The sequence below is a fragment of the Panthera leo genome, chromosome F2 (genome assembly GCF_018350215.1).
Source record: "Panthera leo isolate Ple1 chromosome F2, P.leo_Ple1_pat1.1, whole genome shotgun sequence".
Classification (NCBI taxonomy): Eukaryota; Metazoa; Chordata; class Mammalia; order Carnivora; family Felidae; genus Panthera; species Panthera leo.
The window spans coordinates 9,267,879-9,286,743 of NC_056695.1; the positions used below are offsets into that span (position 1 = coordinate 9,267,879).

General features: G+C 41.3%; 1 protein-coding gene across 2 annotated transcripts in view; it reads right to left on the reverse strand.

Moving 5' to 3' along the window:
* Positions 1 to 1,953: 1,953 nt before the first annotated feature.
* BPNT2 (3'(2'), 5'-bisphosphate nucleotidase 2) overlaps positions 1,954 to 18,865 on the reverse strand; it is a 36,463-nt gene continuing 19,551 nt past the window's right edge. Inside the window, exons 4-6 of one of the 2 annotated variants that reach the window (XM_042923129.1) lie at positions 9,528 to 9,689; positions 4,892 to 8,047; positions 1,954 to 2,092 (exon numbers count right to left, since the gene is read on the reverse strand). In XM_042923129.1, the coding sequence (XP_042779063.1) occupies positions 7,776 to 8,047; positions 9,528 to 9,689 (434 nt within the window). In that variant the 3' untranslated portion in view covers positions 1,954 to 2,092; positions 4,892 to 7,775. Of the gene's footprint in view, positions 2,113 to 4,891; positions 8,048 to 9,527; positions 9,690 to 18,865 lie in introns of both variants that reach the window. The other variant, XM_042923130.1, reaches the window with a different exon arrangement.

Genomic DNA, 18,865 nt, shown 5'->3' on the forward strand with positions numbered 1-18,865 from the left:
GAGAAAGACAAATGCCATGTGGTTTCACTCATAGGTGGAATTTAAGAAAAAAAAAGAACAAAGAAAAGACACAAAGTGAAAAACAGACTCTCAACTATAGAGAACAAACTGCTGGTGACCAGAGGGGAGGTGGGTTGGGGGATGGGTGAAACAGGTGATGGGGATTAAGGAGGGCACTTGTCGTGATGAGCACTGGCTGATGTATGGAAGTGGTGATTCACCATATTGTACGTCTGAAATGAACATAACACTGTATGTTATACAGTATGTGTTATACTGGAATTTAAACTAAAAAAGGATCCTTCCAGCTCTAACATTCAGTGTTTCTTAAAAACAAACAAACAAAAACGGGCAGAGGAACTGAAGAAAACTTATTACAAAGAAGACATACAGATGGTCAACAGACACATGAAAAGCTGCTCAACATCACTAATGACCAGGGAAATGCAAATCAAAATGAGGTATCATTTTATACCCGTGAGAATGGCTAATATCAAAAGGAGAAGTGACAGCTGTTTGTGAGGATATGCAGAAAAAGGAACCCTTGCGCATTGTCGGTGGGAATGTAGATTGGTGCAATAATTGTGGAAAAAGGTACGAAGATTCCTCAAAAATTTTAAAATAGAAATACCATATAAGCCAGTAATGCCACTATTGAATATTTACCCAAAGAAAAAGAACACGATAATTCCAAAAGATATATGCACCCCTTTGTTGATTGCAGCGTTTTACAATAGCCAAGATGTGCAAGCAACCTAAGTGTCATCGATAGATAAATGGAGTAAGGAGATGTGGGATATGCGTACAATGGACTATTACTCAGCCATAAAAAAAGAATGAGATCTTGCCATCTGTGACACCATGGACGGAATTAGAATGGATCATGTTAAGGGAAGTAAGTCAGATGGCGAAAGACAGATACCATATGGTTTCGTGTGGAACCTAAAAAACAGACAAGCACAAACAGACTCATAAACATAGAAAACGAATGTGATTGCCAGAGGGGAGGAGGGGTGGGAGAATCGGCAAAACAGTGGAGAGTGGGGGGTACAGGGTTCCAGTTATGGGCTCAGTCACCAGGGTAAAAAGTACAGCATAGAGAACACGGTCAAGGGTATTGTAACAACACATGGTGACAGACTGTAGCTATGCGTGTGGGGAAGCACAGCGCTATGCAGAGGGTTGTAGAATCACTGTTTCGTACACCTGAACCTAATGTAATATTGTGTCAACTATCCTTAAGTGTCTGTGCTTTCAAAATGCTCAGATTTTAGAAACAATTTTAAAAATAATGGCTTATATTCCAATTTTTTTTCTTAGGATGTAGAATTCTCCTTTTTTAGATGAACAAACACTATGTTTCTGATACAGAAGTCAAGGATGTGAAATCGTCGAATTCATAACATGAGGCTAATGACTTCTTTGTGTCATGTCTAAGACTCGAGGAGTACAAAAGCCTTGGAGATCTTTCTCATCGTGTGATTCCTATCACTGCCTTCCCACAATTTTGTTGTCTTTGCTTCTTTTGCTCTTTTTCTATCCTCCCTCCACCTTAAACACATCTATCGGAGAATGCAAGTTACACTTCCGTTATGGCTATGTTTGCCTTGTACGTCCCTTTTCACGCAGACGCCTTTTCTGTACCCGGTGTGAGAAGACCGAGAATCCCGGAAAATTAAGCGTTCAAAAGCAGATGCACTCGTAGAAAAAGCAGGACAGACGGTTCCAGGGGCTGAGGGGAAGGGGGCATGGGGAGTGGCTCAATGGGTAGTTTCTGCTTGGGATGATGAACGGCTTCTTCAAAAGCACGGTGGTGGAGGTTGTACAATGTTGTGAATGTATTTAATGACACTGAATTGTGCACTTACAGATGGTTAGAACGGTAAATCTGTGGATGTGTGTTACCCTAGTTTAAAAACAGAGAGAGAGGAAAAAAGCAGGTGCAGCACACCATCTCTTCCAGACATGACCAATTTATTCAGAAAATTCAAATTTCAGTTTGGCAACGTATGTCCAGGGGCAGAGAGTTTGGGATAGTCATTTCGTTGGAAGCAATCACATTTTCTAGAGGTAAACGTCCATGGGGTAGCATCTGAAGGAAAGAAAGCAAAACTTTTAAAACTAATTTAGTGCGTGGGGTGATAATCATAAATATTTGCAGTTAACAAAACAAGCAGCTTACACAACTGAGGCATGAGAAATGCTTATGCCAGTAGTAACCCTTTATTCAGTTCAGTTCAACATACATTAAGCACCTAATTTGTTCAAGACACTGGGCTAGCTGCTGGGGCTGAGGTGGAAATACAAAAATCACCAAGACATAATCCCTGTCCATAAGAAGTTTACAACAGCACATAGAAAGAACCATGAGTGCTACAGGTGAGGTACAAAATAACTGCTCTAAAGCCATGGAGGGAGGAGAGTTTGCTTCTCAGTAGAGATTAAAATCGGGACCCCCCTGAAATTTGGTGGTGTGGGTGAGGCAGGATACAGCATGCCAAGTAAAGAAAACTCTGGGGTCTAGGCAGGTCTCGGCAACAGCAAATGAACTAGCTCCCCTTTAGGTTTAAACGTGTCAAAAGGGAAGGGGTATTCGAAGGGAAGGGGCATGCTTAGTTTAATCCTCATCGGCGTTAGCCTATTACAAGGAAGAGATCCACAAAAGTCAAGTCAATTAAAAAAGCAAAGTTTGAAGAGGCAGGGACATGAACAGGAAACACCATTTCATAGTTTAGCGTAAACTCAACCCCGTGTGTATACACCTCTAGTAGCTTAAGTAACATCATCAAATGGGGGGAAAAATCCATCAGGAGCACCACAGTTCATCATGGCAGAACAGGGTCTCTCTTGTTAGACTCTACGACTAGCTTTGGTTCCTGCCAATGGAAGACGTCATGTTACACGGAAATAGAAGTCCATATTTTACACGTGATATTAAAGTCCTCAAACGTTACCGCCTCAATTCAGCATAAATGATGACGAGAGAGAATTTGGGGACAGAGATGGAAGTCCCCGTAGGTAAACCGACCTAATAAGGACTTTGGCATGCTGTATTTCCTATTTAAAAAAATACAGGATGAGCACGTCCCTTCTGAATAATAACTTACTACGCATAGAACATACTCCAAGAGGAATTCTAACACAACATACTACTAATCAAACATCAAAGTTTCTGCTTTTGTGATTTACACAAATTACCTTAATTATAATACTTTAGGGAACATGTACAAACACAATATGTAACATTTTAATATTCTTCATCAGCTTTAACTTCTAAAAGTTTGGCTTGTATTATCTCAAAAAAAAAAAAAAACAACAACAAACTACTTATAAACCTCATTTTCCCACAGAATTAATTCACCATCCAACTTTAAAAATAAATTTTTTTAAGAAGAAACCAACAGTAAATTGGAATGCTAACACCTGCCAGGTTTTGATAAAATGAAAATAAACAACTCACATAAACAGCACCTCATAAAGCCAAAACCTTCTTTTGAAGTACAAAGTTCAATTCTTGTCCTCTTAGTAACTGCTAATCGGAAGCCCCCCCCCCCCATCCTCCCCCCTTCAATCCAGGAACTGTTCTGGTTTAAGTCACGTGACACACAGTATTTTTTTTTTTTTAGCATCAATAAATTATTGATATGGTACCACGAACAAATAGCTAATCTTTAGGAACCAAAGCAACTCAGAGGACTAGCAGAACAGATACAACAGCACGCTGAAATGATTTAAAAGTCAAATAAAAACCAAAACGTACCTTACCCTGGTCTTGTATCAATTCAAATGAAAAAACCAAAGGATGAAGTATCATTTCAGACCTATATACATCAAGATGCCAGTTCTTATAAAAACGCACTTCAGTTGTAAATGCTAGATTATGCAAAAATAATTTTATATCAATTGTATTTAACTTTAATGAATTTTCCCCAACTCTAATATTAAAAATGCTAAAAGAACTTAAATTTTAATGGCAAAAAGTTCCTATTTTCCCCATCTATTAAAAAAAGATTTTGTTTTCCCTTATTAACATACAATGCCCTATTGTTAAGGCACAACTTTTTTTTAGGATAAAAATGAAACCGTAGAATAGGTTTATTTTACACAACAGTTACAAGACAGACGTTTTGTAGGCATATACTGAAAATAATGCGTCTTAAATTCAACCCGGATCAAAAACGCAAAATCGCCGTTTCTATCCAGGACCAGTCAACACCTAGCCAACGCAAACAGCTACAGCTAGAATGATCCAAGCGGTTTCTATTTTTAACCTGCCAAAGATTGTCTCCATAAGGTCATTTTCAAGGTGTTACCAAGGAGAGGCAAGCTGGGTTTTTCTTTTCTGGGGAACAGGGCGTCGTGGCACCCCAGCTCTCTCTACTTATGCTGGGCTATCAGAGAGAGTTCTCACCTTCCAAGCCCAAGTAAGATCCAGTTTCTGAGCATCTGAGACCAGGGCAGAGCTCCCCATCTCTGGGGGCAGCGGTTTGCGGCCTCCCTCCCCTCCCCTCCCCTCCCCTCCCCGCCCCTGGACGCTTGTTCTTCTTCCGGACTCTCTTCTTAGCCGCCGCCCCTCCCCCACTTCTTCTGACCCAATTTGCACAATATTCCAAGGGCACACCCCGCAAACGGAATTTGCACAATTGTTGCTTCAACCACATCAACCAAAGCACTTCTCAGCTTCATCATACAGCCATAAATAATTCACTTGAATGTGGATTTAAAATCAAGAAAAACCACTAAAATTGGGGGAAAGAATTTTGCCCGGCAACTGAACACCGGACGGAAATGATCCGTCTCGTAGGCTCTCGGTAATCTCCGCTGAAATAGGGACAGAAGTGTGAAAACGAACAGGAAAAGCAAGTTTCCTTAAGCAGGCCTATATACCTACTTCTCGTATTGACTGCATTTTCGGTTCTGTGAAGAACGGATCTGAAGAAATGCTCCGTATAGACAGAAGCACCGGATTAGCCTTGACAGGGCGGATCTTTGTGGTTTTGAAGGTGATCTTCCCTTGCTTTTTGAGACGTCTCTGAAAAGTAACGGTCAACCAGAACTCTGACAAGGCTTCGTCTCCCTGGCTGGGAACTGACCTAGCGTCTCCGTTCTACCGGGAGATCTCAGCAGCCAACCTGGAGAAAAGGAGGTCTATGAGAGAATTCAGGGGTTGAGCGTTGGGGAAGAGTGCTGGTCAAGAAAGAGGGGCAGAGAGCGAAGAACATTAAGGGGCTGAGGGCATCGAGAACAAGGTAAAGACCAAGGGCAGAGGAGGGGGACGGCAGATAAGTACTGAGGTTACTGGCGTCCCTGTTTTTACTAAGTGTGATGGGTAAAACTCAAATTTTAAGGGAACACTGTGCTCTCAGTGAGGGTAAAGATAAAGGAAAGAGAAGGCCAGGAGTCAGGGAGGTTCAGGGTCACTAAAAGTTAAACTCTAATTATTGTGCTACATTTTAGAAGTGATTTTATTTCTGTAATTCTGGGAGATATTACATGCCTTACTTATTCATGGTGTTTCACTGGTATGTTCTGGCACAATGTCTCACATAAATAAATATAAACACTGTTCTTTGTACTTCTATTAGTTCTGTAATGTAGACTGACTTTTGGAAACAAAAGCAAAATTTCAAAACGAACTCTCTATGAAAGCACCTAAAAACCATTAGTAATTAGCCTCTACCCAATAAATTATATAAATAATGCATTTAACTGCCAGCCAATATCTTAATTTTTGCACACAAGCCCTTCGCAAGTCATTATCTACATGCAGATTAATGAAATTAAAAATAAAACCAAAGCAGTCATGCTTGCTAATATGAACTGGTTTCATTTCCATGAAGTTAGAAAGTTTCCGTCTATTGCTGAAAAAAAACAAAACAAAAACAACCAACAACTCCCAATCAGACACCAGTTCCTAGTATGCCGGTCCTGTTTCCCCATATTTGACACATTATAATTAACTGCTTCTACCACGGACTCTGGAAATAATACAAGCCTCTGCCATCCCTGCTGAGAAAAAGTGTTCTCATTTCATTGCCAAGTAGGAAGGTGAGCTCTCCGATTTTCTGTTCTGAATCCCAAAGTCCTGTTTAAATACCAAGTGTCCCGACTACCAAAACGTTGCATGAATTTTCATTGAACAAAATCCCACCTATTGAGGCCCACTCCACTCCCAGACTGGTGACCAGCTGCTGGATATTGAGGAGAAACACGTGCATCCTACCGGATTCAAGTCCCTAATGAGGAAGTAAAGGGCTTTGGAGACCGTGTAAAACGCAGACCTAAAGTTGTATGCACGTGCCACCAGATGAGGATGTCCATTCTTTGGTCAATTTCACCTCCAAGATAGGAAAATAAATGGAAAGCTATTTTAAAGAAAACAAAATAAGCCATCCCACCCCCTTTATCAGAATGTTATAAAATACGAAGTCACATGAAATAACGGTATTTGTTTACACAGGGTTTCCAGATCTCACACTGAGAGAAATCCGGCATCCCCAGGAAAGACAGTTCACAAAGTAAGGGGCTAATTATAGTGACTCAGTGAAGACTCAACCGCCTTTCTTCCAACCAGATTCCACACACCGAATTTTAAAAAATTAATCAAAAAGTAACATTAACCATCATTATTTTAATCTGAATGGAAACTTCAAAGTATCTTAAAAGTTACTACCTTGAGAATTTAGTTAGGTTAGGTGCATTTATTAATGGTAAAAGCAACCAGAAATCATTCTTGATAGGGAGAGAATCTCTACATTCAAACCTGGCAAATTGTTTAAAAAGTACTAAAACAAAGTTTTTTAAAATAACGAAAGCTAGCTTAAGCCATGTAATTGTCAAATAAGTCAATTAACAGAATCATTTATATTCTTATAGTGCATCATTTATCCCTAATGAGAAAATGTACCAAAATCCTAGTGCTAACCCTGAAACCTTAATCCAGACCTTATGAGTTAAAACTAAATGTTGGTCGGGAGGGAAAGGATGGAACCATGCACTGTCCACAGAGCAAACGAAAATCAGTAGGAAGATGGCAGAAACGTTGAACCCAGGGGTACAAATACACCGTTCTGTATCAAAAGAAAACAGAACAAAACAAAACACACACACGGAAACTACAATTACAACTCAACCATCAAACAGCTATATTCTCGACTAGCTGGTGAACCTGTTATTAAAATTTCGAAGAATGAAAACAATTTCAGCTTTTTCTATTTTAATCCTTAAGAAATATTCAGCAACAGATAAATAGAGCATTTGTTGTATATTAACGAATACGTGGCTGCTTGTGCTTTCTATCTGCATTAGGGGTAAAAACCCCCAATAACTTTATTTTCAATGAGATACAATTGTAAAGTAATTATTAAATCTACACAAAATCAATCCTTTCTTCAGCCCAATTCTATATGAAAGTACGAACAAACAGTGAAGGTTTGTGATGTTGTGTGAAAATGGTGACTCAGAACAATGTACTCAGCTGTAGATTTTAATTCACAAATATATATATACATATATATATATATATATGCGCCTTGTGTATGACAACTGTACGAAAATCGTCTCAAAAATAAAGACAATACTTGAGACACGAAGCAACCCATTTTCCCTGATCTTCCATCCTATTACAGGGAAAATAAGTCTCTGATGCTTCATAAATACTTTAGAAAGTTCAGGATGGCCTTAACCATGCATAGTCTGCACCGATGCTTTGAAGCCCCCGGCGTTTCGGCGGACCGTTCAACTTGGGAAGAGCTGTGACCTGTAATCAGCTTTGCTTATTTATGTCCTGTCTTCTCTAGATCTGGCAGTTTTCTGACCAGGGCTTGGTGGTTCATTCTGATGCTGGCAAGGAGCCCTCCTTCAATGCCGTCGGACCCAGTGTAACTGATTTCTTCACCGCTCAGGGTAGTCATATGCCCCCCAAGGGCTTTTAAGATGGCGTTGCCAGCACATATATCCCATTTTTTGATGTATGTCACATGGATATACAGATCAGCTTTTTCTTGACTCTTATCGGGTACATCCAAGAGTGCTAAGACTTTATAACCTAAAAGGTGAACACAGAATTTAAGTTACTATTCCCAAGATTTAAAGAGAGTAGCTTCCTGTTTAAGAGTACATTGTTAAAAGTAACGGCACAGGACGTGAAGGAGTTCTCTTGACTGTGTTTGCAAGGGCTAAGTCTAAAATTATCTAAAAATAGTTTTGTTCTTTTTATTTTTTTTTTTTCAAATAACAGCCAGACATTAAACCCAAATGAGTGGAAAATATACTGCAAAATAACTTACGAAGCTATTCTTAAGTGTAACCAAACACACGTCTATAATCTTTTAAATTTAAATCTACTTTGTGGTTGTTTTCTATGGAATGATACATACACTATGTCTCATTTCCTACGGAATACTACACTGAAGCTAAATCCATCTAAATACCCACAAGCACTGGATTTGAAAGACCGAGCACTACAATCTGAAGCCCTTATTGTAATGAGGCAAAGTTTTTTAAAAAAATAATATAATAAAACACACAGATGAAACCAGGTCCAGGATCTGGTTTATCCCATTCCCACCAGGTATTCTGAACCTTACCTTTCCTAACCAGCCTAACAGAGAGCTTATAAGAAAACAATGAAGTCATATTAAGTAAGGTACCTATATGTAATCACTAAATTAAAATTACTGGGCTTAAAAGTTAATCAGCATTACTTTTTCCTTTATTACTGTGGTGAAAAGGTCTTCAAACACACGTTTCTGACCACAACGTGTTACTCATTGGAGTGAAAACACTTCTGTCCTATTCAATGGCACTCAAAACAAGGGGAGGCAAACGGCCTATGAGCCACATCCAGGCCATGTGCCAGTTTTGTAGAACCCTAAGGCCACGAATGGTTTTCTGGATTTTTAAAGGGTGCCAGAAACCCACACATCCAAGAGGGTCCATATGTGGCTCGTAAAGCCTTAAACATTTATAGCTGGCCTTTCAGAGAGAGTAAGCCGACCCCAGATCAGTAACTCAGGTAATAAAACGGTAGAGAACGTGCGACGAGCTGGGTGGCCACTAGACTCGGGCTCGCCCCGGACACGAAGGCTGAAGAGTTCAGAGGTGTCGAAAGTGACCCGCGGATCAGCCACTCTAGGGACCCTCGTGATGACGCCTGGCATCGTTCTGCCACACGAAGCATCGGAATGTGCTGGATCTCCCCTCTCCTCACAGATACTCCTGCAGCGAAGCTCCCAGCGCGATGACTTACGCCACTGACGTGAAGATGCCGCCTCAGTGTTCGAGGAGCGGGAGTCACCGGGCTGAGACGTGCAGCTACTGTTGACACCGTGGCTCATACGAAGGCATGTGTGACTGAGATCCCACCCCAGACATTACCAAGTAGGAGACCGGGCCTGTCGGGAGAGCACGCGCTCTATCCTCCCTTTTCTTCCCGAGCACAGGACAAACGAACCTTCCTCCTGACAGAAGCCCTGACCGTGCTGGGGACACGGGGCGCCGGCGCCACAAGGGGGGTAGGAACATACCGGCACCACCAGCTGGGATAATGGTGGTCTGGTTTCCAAAAGTCTGAAGAGCAACCTGCTTGACCATTCCTGAATGGGAGCGTGACACAACGATCCTCGGGGTCCTCTCGTTGTAGGAAGTGCGGGCTTTCACGTTGGACCCGCCATCTACCATGGCCCAAGCTGAAAAGCAAATATAATACCCATTAACAGCACTGAAGCTTTTTGAAACTAAAACTCAACGTACAAAGGGTTAACTGGAAAAATATCCTTTTACACAGAATTGCTTGTATTTTTTTTCCAAAATGGAAATATTTTTTTTCTGAGAACCAGAGTAATATTTAGTATTTTTTTTACACTAATAGGCAAATATGAAGACCAAGTTAAAAAAGGCCGTGTAATCCTGCCCAACCAGAGACAGTGGCTACTTAAGACTTGACTTAACGACGCCCAGGTTCCAGAGCTCCTTGTGAGCTGCTGAGTGCTCACTGGGATTACACCCCTATCTCCCTGTAGCTCGGCCAGCGTCTTCCCCTCCCCTACACAAATAACTCTTCAGGAAACATCCTGCGTGCTCATCTCCACGTCAAAAGTCTGGCTCCTGGGGAACCCTGCCTGTGACCACCTAGGACATAAGCAGCAAAACTAGTTACCCTGGATAATTAACAACTTAAAACAGGTTTTGCTCCTATACTACCTCTATTTCTGATCCATTCGTAGTTTCAATTATTCGCATATTGGACCCATCTCCTAAGGGAGCTTTATAAACATAAGGCAGCTCAAGGGGGGAGTTAGGGTTACGTATCTGCTTTGTCGGAGAGCGTAAAAAAATGCTCTAGATTTCAAAATAGAACAGGAACTTATAAGAAGGTGAGGAGACCCTCGAGATGGCTTGAAATGTTTTTCTCGGCTTGCAAGTTTTCCTCAGTGACTACCAAGCTATACAAGAGAACGGACTTACTCAGAATCATCCCCATTAGCTTGGTGCTCTAGCAGTCACTCACCATGGGGAAAAACAGTCCGCCATGGCTGCATGCTGTCTGGACAACAGCAGCTGCATTACCACTTACTCCCGGCTGCAGGAAAACATCAAAAAAGTAGGCGGAGTCGGGGTTTCTGAGTTCCCCAAAGATGGTGGCAGGCTCTTGGACTCCCGTCACACTTCTCTCTAAAAACCACACACAGAGACAAGGAGGGCAAATACGAACACCCTTCATCAACAGCTAAGGAATCAGTAGAAGACGGAGACTGGTCACAAACGCAAACTTCGGAGAAAGAAGAGAAGTAAACACTGAAGGTCAGCAGAATGAGTGCCGCGGCTGATCCCAGGGTGGGGACTGTGACAGGAGCTCCGGACATGCCAAGAGGTTGGAGGACTCTCGGTGGTGGGAGAAGTCAGAGAACAGCGGCCGGGATTTCTCCCCAGAGGGAAAAGGTCCCATCTGAGATGAGAACTCCTGAAAGCGGGCCTGAAATGTGGCAAGAGAGCGGCGACAAGAGGAGGCCAGGAGAAGACACAGAGCCCAAGTGAAGTCCTGAGGGCACACAACACCTATCGGGACGTGTCTCCATGAGTGTCTCCACGAGAGACAAAGATGGGAGACTGCAAACAGAACTAAAGAAAAGGAGGAGTTGGAGATAAGGGCCCTCCTGAAATAAGAAAGCAGAAGGGTAGAAACAAAACAAGATGCCTGCTAACCAAGATAATGTCTTCCTCACCTAACGGAGAAGAAAGCTCCTGGGCTGAGAACCACCCAAACACCTTCCCACAACTCCGCAACGGCAGTGCCGCGGCCCAAATGGGAATGAGAAACGCGGACTACTGCAAAGTCCGCTGAAACCAGAAGAAGAAAACACAACGAATGAAGGTCGAAACGTTCCAGGCTACTTGAAAATGCTCATAGATCACGCAGAATAAAACGGTAACACAATATTCTAGAGAAAAAGAAAGAAAGAAAGAAAGAAAGAAAGAAAGAAAGAAAGAAAGAAAGGAAGGAAGGAAGGAAGGAAGGAAGGAAGAAAGAAAGAAAGAAAGAAAGAAAGAAAGAAAGAAAGAAAGAAAGAAAGAAAGAAAGAAAGAGGCAACAAAAAAACCCAAAAGAACACCATGGAACAAGGAAACAACTGAGGACAGGTAGAGAAGTAGGAACGTAGTGAAACGAAATGGGCCCTCGCGTAACGTGGGGAAGAAATTGAAAACGACAACAACAACAACAGAAACACAAGATGGCTGAAGACAGCCCTAGATCAGAGCAGGCAAGGAGGACGGCAAAGGATAAGCGAAAACGAGAAAACTGATTAAAGGGACCAGAGGGAAGGCGACACACAGACGTCAGCGGAAGAAGAGTCAGTATATACATATTAGCAGGTCTCTGAAAAAGGGAACCAGGAGCCATGAGATAGAACCCATTGTAAAATTACGGTCCAAAAGATCGTGCCTGAAAGAAAAGAGGACCGAAATGTCCACACGGAGAGACACACTGTGTAGACATCTGCCCAGAAAGCCAACTCTGTATCTGACATCTAGAGTTCTATTATTAGACTTCCAAGATAAAGTTCCTTGGCACTCCAGGCAAAAATACCAAGCTCCTTACAAAGGAAAGAAAATCGGATTATCGGCTTCGCTGCCAATGGGATTCAACATGCACCCACACGGATATTAATCAGTTCAATATTTTCTACCAGTAACCAAGAGAAAAGAGTGCAGCGGGGGTAAGACAGTGTCCTACTAAAATTCATGCCTGCTACGAACCTTCGAATGTGACCTCATTTGGATACAGGGTCTTTGCAGATGTAATTCAAGTCAAGGTCACACTAGATTAGAGTAGGCCCTAAATTCAATGACTGGTGTCCTTACAAAAACAGGACACACAAAACACAGACTGAGAGAATGGGAAGGAGGAGGCATGGAGTGATGGGTCTACAAACCAGGGCACCAAGGGATGTCTCGTGCCACCAGAAGCTAGAAGAGGCAAGGGAAGTCTTCAAGAGGGAGCACGGCACTGGTAACGACTTGGTATCAGACTTCTGGCCCCAAAACTGCGAGAAAATAAATTTCTGTTGTTGTAAGCCCTCAAGTTTATGGAAATTTGCTAGAGCACCCAAGGATAGAGGGCTAAACCAAAGAGTTTGGAAGTAGCTGAGTCTTTCATGTATCAAGGCTACAGGAAGAGCTTTTAACACGTTAAGAACTCAGATAATAGGAAGGACAGCTATGTGCTAGCTCTTCTGAAGTAATCCATTAGAGGATGAGCTTTAGCCAACTGAAGGAGGACTGAAGAACACTCAGCAAAAGCACTGTTGGTCAGCACTGAATAAATTTAACTGGGGATTTAAGAGGAAACCAAAGACAGGAATAAAGGATTCGGAAGAATCAAAGCGTATAAATGATTTGTGTGTAAGAATCAAAGTGTGTAAACCAATCACAGTTGAATGGTTAGAGTCAAAGGATACCATGTAAATCTAAAGAGCTGAAGAGCAGAAAGACACAGGTCGAAAAAGCTACGACTGACTAAAATACAATGGTAGTCAAGGAGGCTAAAGGAAGCTAATTTCTTTGTTGCTCATAGGGGAGACCCAACGGACGATACCTAAGGACTACATAATGAATGGCATTTAAACAAAAAAGTTGTATACAAAGGTATTTTAATAAAGAGTAGGCAACAAAAAGAACAAATTTAACTTAAAAATAATAACTGTAGGTTGAATCACACTGAATACATAAAAATCCATGAGATGTCAAGGATATTAAAAAAATAAAGGAAAAATCCTGCTCTTCCTGGAAAAAATAACATCTGTTTCCGCTGGAGGTCGTTTTTACCCGAAGTCCTTACTCAGAAATTGATAAAGAAAAAAAAGTTAACTATGTATTTTGTCTTTCTAGTAGGAACTACATTTCAGGATCAACAATTCCAGTTGATGAAATTGCTCTACACACGAATTTTAGTTTTGAAAACAGTTTTTTTGAAAAAACACACAGAATTAGAAAATTCCATTTTACATCTTTAACAGATCTTTTTTTAAAAATGTTTATTTATATTTGAGAGAGACAGACAGAGATGTGAGCAGGGGAGGGGCAGAGAGAGAGAGAGAGAGAGGGAGAGAGAGACACAGAATCTGAAGCAGGCTCTGAGCTGTCAGCACAGAGCCTGACATGGGGCTCGAACTCATGAGCTGTGACATCATGACCTGAGCTGAAGCTGGACATTTAACCAACTGAGCCACCCAGGTGGCCCACAGCTTTAATAGATCTTAAAACTATTTTGTGAAAGGCTTAACGGAATCCTGATCTCAAACGGTGCCAAAGTATTTCTCCAGACTACCTGCTGGTAGCCAGAGAATAAAAATAATTTATAGCAGATCTAGTCATGACCACTTTAAACATCTTAGCATCACTACGTCATGTAAAATGATGCAGCAGGAAGTACATGATGAGTATCTACAACGTATTGACAAAAATGCTAACCTTAGGCCAGTCAAGGCTTCGGATCTAATTTGCACTTTAGAAGAAAAAGAATATGAAAAATAAACAAGTTAAAGGACACCCCGAGCAAATAATCAGAGAAATCCAAAGAGCAGGACATTATGTAACAAGTAATTTGATCTCAACAAGTAATGTCACAGGGAAGAACAGGACTAGAGGTTGTTCTAGATTAAGAGAACTTAACAGAGCAACAAAAAAATGCATGTCACGAGACTGGATCTTGGTTTGAAGTAGCCAGTTGTGAAATCCACTTTAGTGACAATTGAGGGAAGGGGTGCCTTGGTGGCTCAGTTGGTTAAGCATCCGACTCTTGTTTTCAGCCCAGGTCATGATCTCACAGTCTGGTGAGTTCGAGCCCCGAAGAGGACTCCGTGCTGACCGTGTGGACCTTGCTTGGGATTCTCTCTCTCTCTCTCTCTCTCTCTGCACCTCCCTTACTCATGCACACACTCTTACTCTCTCTCTCTCAAAATAAATAAAATGAAATAAAATAAAATAAAATAAAATAAAATAAAATAAAAAGAAACAACCAGGGAAAACAGGAGTATTGGATCAATTAGGGAATAAATGCTAATTTCAATGTTATATTAACAGAACTGTTATGTAGAAACATGTCCTTTTTAGAGATGCACAGTGAAGTATATAGGGATAAAATGTCATGATCCTTGTAATTTTCTTTAAAGCACATGAAAAAAAAAAAAAAGGAAGCAAACATAAAAATGTTCAACTGTTAAATCCAGAGGAAAGAGCATGTGGAAATTCAGTACAATTTATGCTTGTTTGAAATTATTCATAAAAGTTAAAAAACGAGAAAGAAGAAAAAACAAAAAAATTCTCTAAATTCTTTTTAGAAATGATCAAAAACCATGGTTCTACTAAGAAGTGAATTTACAGTGCTACATCTCTAGAGGTCAGTATTGTCTAAGAGAATAAAGACAGTATCTCTTGTTGATAGTATCAGAACAATTTAGGTAAGAATTACTAATTTAATATTTTAAAAATATACTTCATGTTACATAATCTCAATACATTCTCTTATAACACTTACACAGACAAATTATTTCAAGCACTTTAAAAATTCAGTAGGTGCTTAAATAAATGATTGTTGGTGAAGAGGTAATCATGAAAAGGTAAAATAGCAGCTAAAAGAATGGACTCATTCTATCTGTAAGATACGCTAAAAAAAAAAAAAAAGAAAGAAAGAAAGAAAGAAAGAAAGAAAGAAAGAAAGAAAGAAAGAAAGAAAAAAGCCCAGTGGGAGATAAAAAGTGGTTGGTACTTTGCTAACACAGACCTCAGACACTGTAACTTCTTTCTAACAGCTACAAATTTCCCCTGCGTGGATACACTACACTTACACATTTATACATTACTCTGTTAAAATACTATTCAAGTATCTGTTGCTTCTAAGAATTTCAAAGGCAATGAATTACTTCTAGCTAAGTATGATAAGGATTTGGATCAGTTTGGCTCTGACTACTGCAAATAACAATACTATCTAGCTCCCATTAGAGTCAAGTGTAGCTAAATTCTGGTAAACATTTCATACTTGACAGTTGGTACTCTGCCAACATCAATACACAGGCTGGATCTGAAAATAACAGTCCAAAAAGAGGACACAAGCCAAACAAAGCTTCAATCCAGGAATAGCAGGTCAACCCGCACCTAATTAAGGACATATCGATTCTTCTGGAATGTCCGCTCACTAGCAGGCACCGTGTGTTCCAGCATACAGGGCAAGTCAGCTGCCTCACAGAAGAACAGGGCAGTTTATCATAACTTACAGGAACATTTTTGGAACACAACTTGTTCCTAAGTTAGAAACTTCTGGCTTTTTTATTTTAAAGGAGGTAAGACCATAGGGGGAGAGGATACATGTTCTTACAGAATAAAGATTTTTTTTTTCATGGGCATTTTATTATTCTTATTCTCCCCTACCCCTAAAATGAACAGATGTGGAAATCAGGGCTCCAAGAATGTGAATCTATTTGCCTATCCTGTATCAACTTTCTCTGCGTTTCCTGTATGACGATTTTTACTCTCTTTGGAGCAGCGAGCTGTCTGCAGCTAAGGGTGCCATGTGACCTCTGGCCAATGAGATGAAGAAGCAGGGGGCTTCAGGCTACTCTTTCCTAACACAAAGAATATCTGGGAAGAGATCTTTCGTCCCTCTTCTTTCCTCTTTCTCCCAGCCTGGAACAGAGCCATTGTAACTGGAAGCACCCATCTCCGTGAGGCTACAAAGAGCCACCTTCTAAGAAAAGAAGCAAGAAGTCAGGTGCCTAAGAGGATCATAAAGCCACTGAAGCACCCTGCCCTTTGGCCATCTTACTACGTGAGGAAAATAAAACCTTTACTTGTTTACCTACTGTAATCAGATTTATTTTGTATGCAGCTAAATGCAACCCTAACTGATACAGTCAGGCAATGAGGAACACTGTCAAAGGAGGAGTCCACTATACTTCAATTAAAAAAAAAAAAAAAAGTAAAAGAAAAAAACTGAGACAGGACTTCAAAGACTTAAGCCCTGTACATCGCCTTTATATGTTTGTCTTCTCTTTTTTAAATTGGAAGTCACCGTAATTCATCTTTTATACGCTTTCCAGGGGTATTTTGAGTTTGGAATGAATGTCAATACATTTCATAAACTGTGAAAATACTAAACAAATATCAGATATTAATAAGGAGTAGTTAGCTCTTGCTGTAACACTTTGAACTATGTGGCTTTCATAAGAGCTGCTCAGCGTCTTTTCTCATCTATAAAAAATGGCAATAACAACACTTTGCTTTGTCACAGAGTTATCACAAGCTTCAAATGAGAGAACTTGGGCGTATTTCAAATGGTTAAACGCTCTCCAAATGTTAGGAATCGTGGAGTTGTGAAAATGGCGTGATGTACTGATTTGCGTAATATTTGTCAGGTTAACCGCTCCGCCTTGAGGAACATATCAAACTCTGAGTCCCATCTTCTCATCCGTAAGTGGGAGTATCAGTAGTAAGTGTATCCTTCCCTCATGAGTTATACTAAGTGTAGCAATACTGCTGAGTTGAGTTATGCTCCAATATCCACTCGCCCTACTTTCCCCGAAGTGACAGAATCCCTGAACTGGATGCCTCGATGCCCACCAAAAATAAAGACTACATTTCTTAGCCTCCCCTGCAGCTGGTTTCAGCTACATTTTGGTCAATGGGACGTGAGCTGAAGCGATGTGTGCAACTTATAGGTCCAACCCTGAGTGGACAATGTCCTCCACGTCTCCCTTCTGGATCCTCTGCACTGGTGGAATGTGAAAGAAGCAGGGGGCCATCCTCAGTCATGCAGAAGCGGGCAGCAAAACTGAGCACAGCAAAAACAGCCAACGAGAGCAGCCTGCATGCCCGGTCTGCCTGCATGCACGCTGTTAGAGAAGGCAGAAATCAACTATTTTGTTGAACCTCTGGCATTTTGGTGCATTTTGTTACAGAAGCCTAAATTAGCGGCCCAACCCGTATCCTAACTTACTCGGTAAGGATTAAAGGAAATATGTGAAAGCAATCCACAAACCATAAGGCAATTATATAATTTATTTTAAGGCACCCTGTCGGCAGTAATGGCCTCAATCTTTTGTAGCTCATCAAACTGTCAACTGTAAAAACTATCTGAATTATGAAAAGAAGATAAAAAGTCAAACACCACAAAGCAGATGTGGTCTTGAAACGCAGAGCCAACACTCAAGTATATGTTCAGCCTATCTCAGAGCAGCTGGAATTTGGGACACAAGGTTATTCTGCAAAGCAAATAAATGTTAAGAGTCATCAAAAATTAACCTTGTCTCCATTTCTGTCCACTTGAGAGCCAGCTTTTTTTTTAATGTTTTTTTTTAACATTTATTTATTTTTGAAACAAGAATAGACAGAGCATGAATGGGGGGGGGGGCAGAGAGAGAGGGAGACACAGAATCGGAAGCAGGCTCCAGGCTCTGAGCTGTCAGCACAGAGCCCGACGCGGGGCTCGAACCCACGGACCGCGAGATCGTGACCTGAGCCGAAGTCGGCCGCTCAACCGACGGAACCACCCAGGCGCCCCAAGAGAGAGCCAGCTTCTTTAGGCAGTGGCAGCCACACCACCGACATGCAGCGGACAAGGCCAGAGTAAGCGACAGCGCTGTATGGGCTGTCGCCACGAATCACCACAAACATGGCGGCTTACGAGGAAAGAAACGTATTTTCTCACAGGCCGAAGGGCTCAATGGTCAAAATCAAGATACTGGTAGGGTTGAATCCTTCTGGAAACTCTACGGGAGGATCCATTTCATGCCTCTCTCCTAGCTTCCACCATCTCTGTGCCTTCGCCATCCCATCCTCTTATCACGTGTGTCTCTGTAACCTCAGTTTCTTATAAGGACACTCTCACTGATTTAAGGGCCTACCCTAATCCAGGATGACCTCATCCCGATACCTTAATTACACCTGTGAAGACCTGACTTCCACATAAGGTAGATTCTACGATTCTGATGTAATGGGTTTATGTTCCCCAAAAGGTATGTTCAAGCCCTAATCCCCAGCATAGCAGAATCTGACCTTATTGGAAATGGGGTTACTGTGGATGTAATCAGCTAAGATGAGGTCATGACCGGGGAGGTGGACTCTTAATCCAATATGGTGTCTTTGTAAGAAGAGAAGCCACACAGAGCCACAGATACGCAGGCAGAATACTGTGGAAAGATGAAGGCAGAGACTGCAGTGATGTGTTCAGAAGCCAAGGAACACCATGGACCATTGTCAAACTAGTAGAAACTAAGAGAAAAACATGGAAGAATTCTCCCTTACAGGTTTCAGAAAGAGCATTTCTCTGCCAAAACACTGATTTTAAACTTCCAAGCCTCCAAAAACTGTG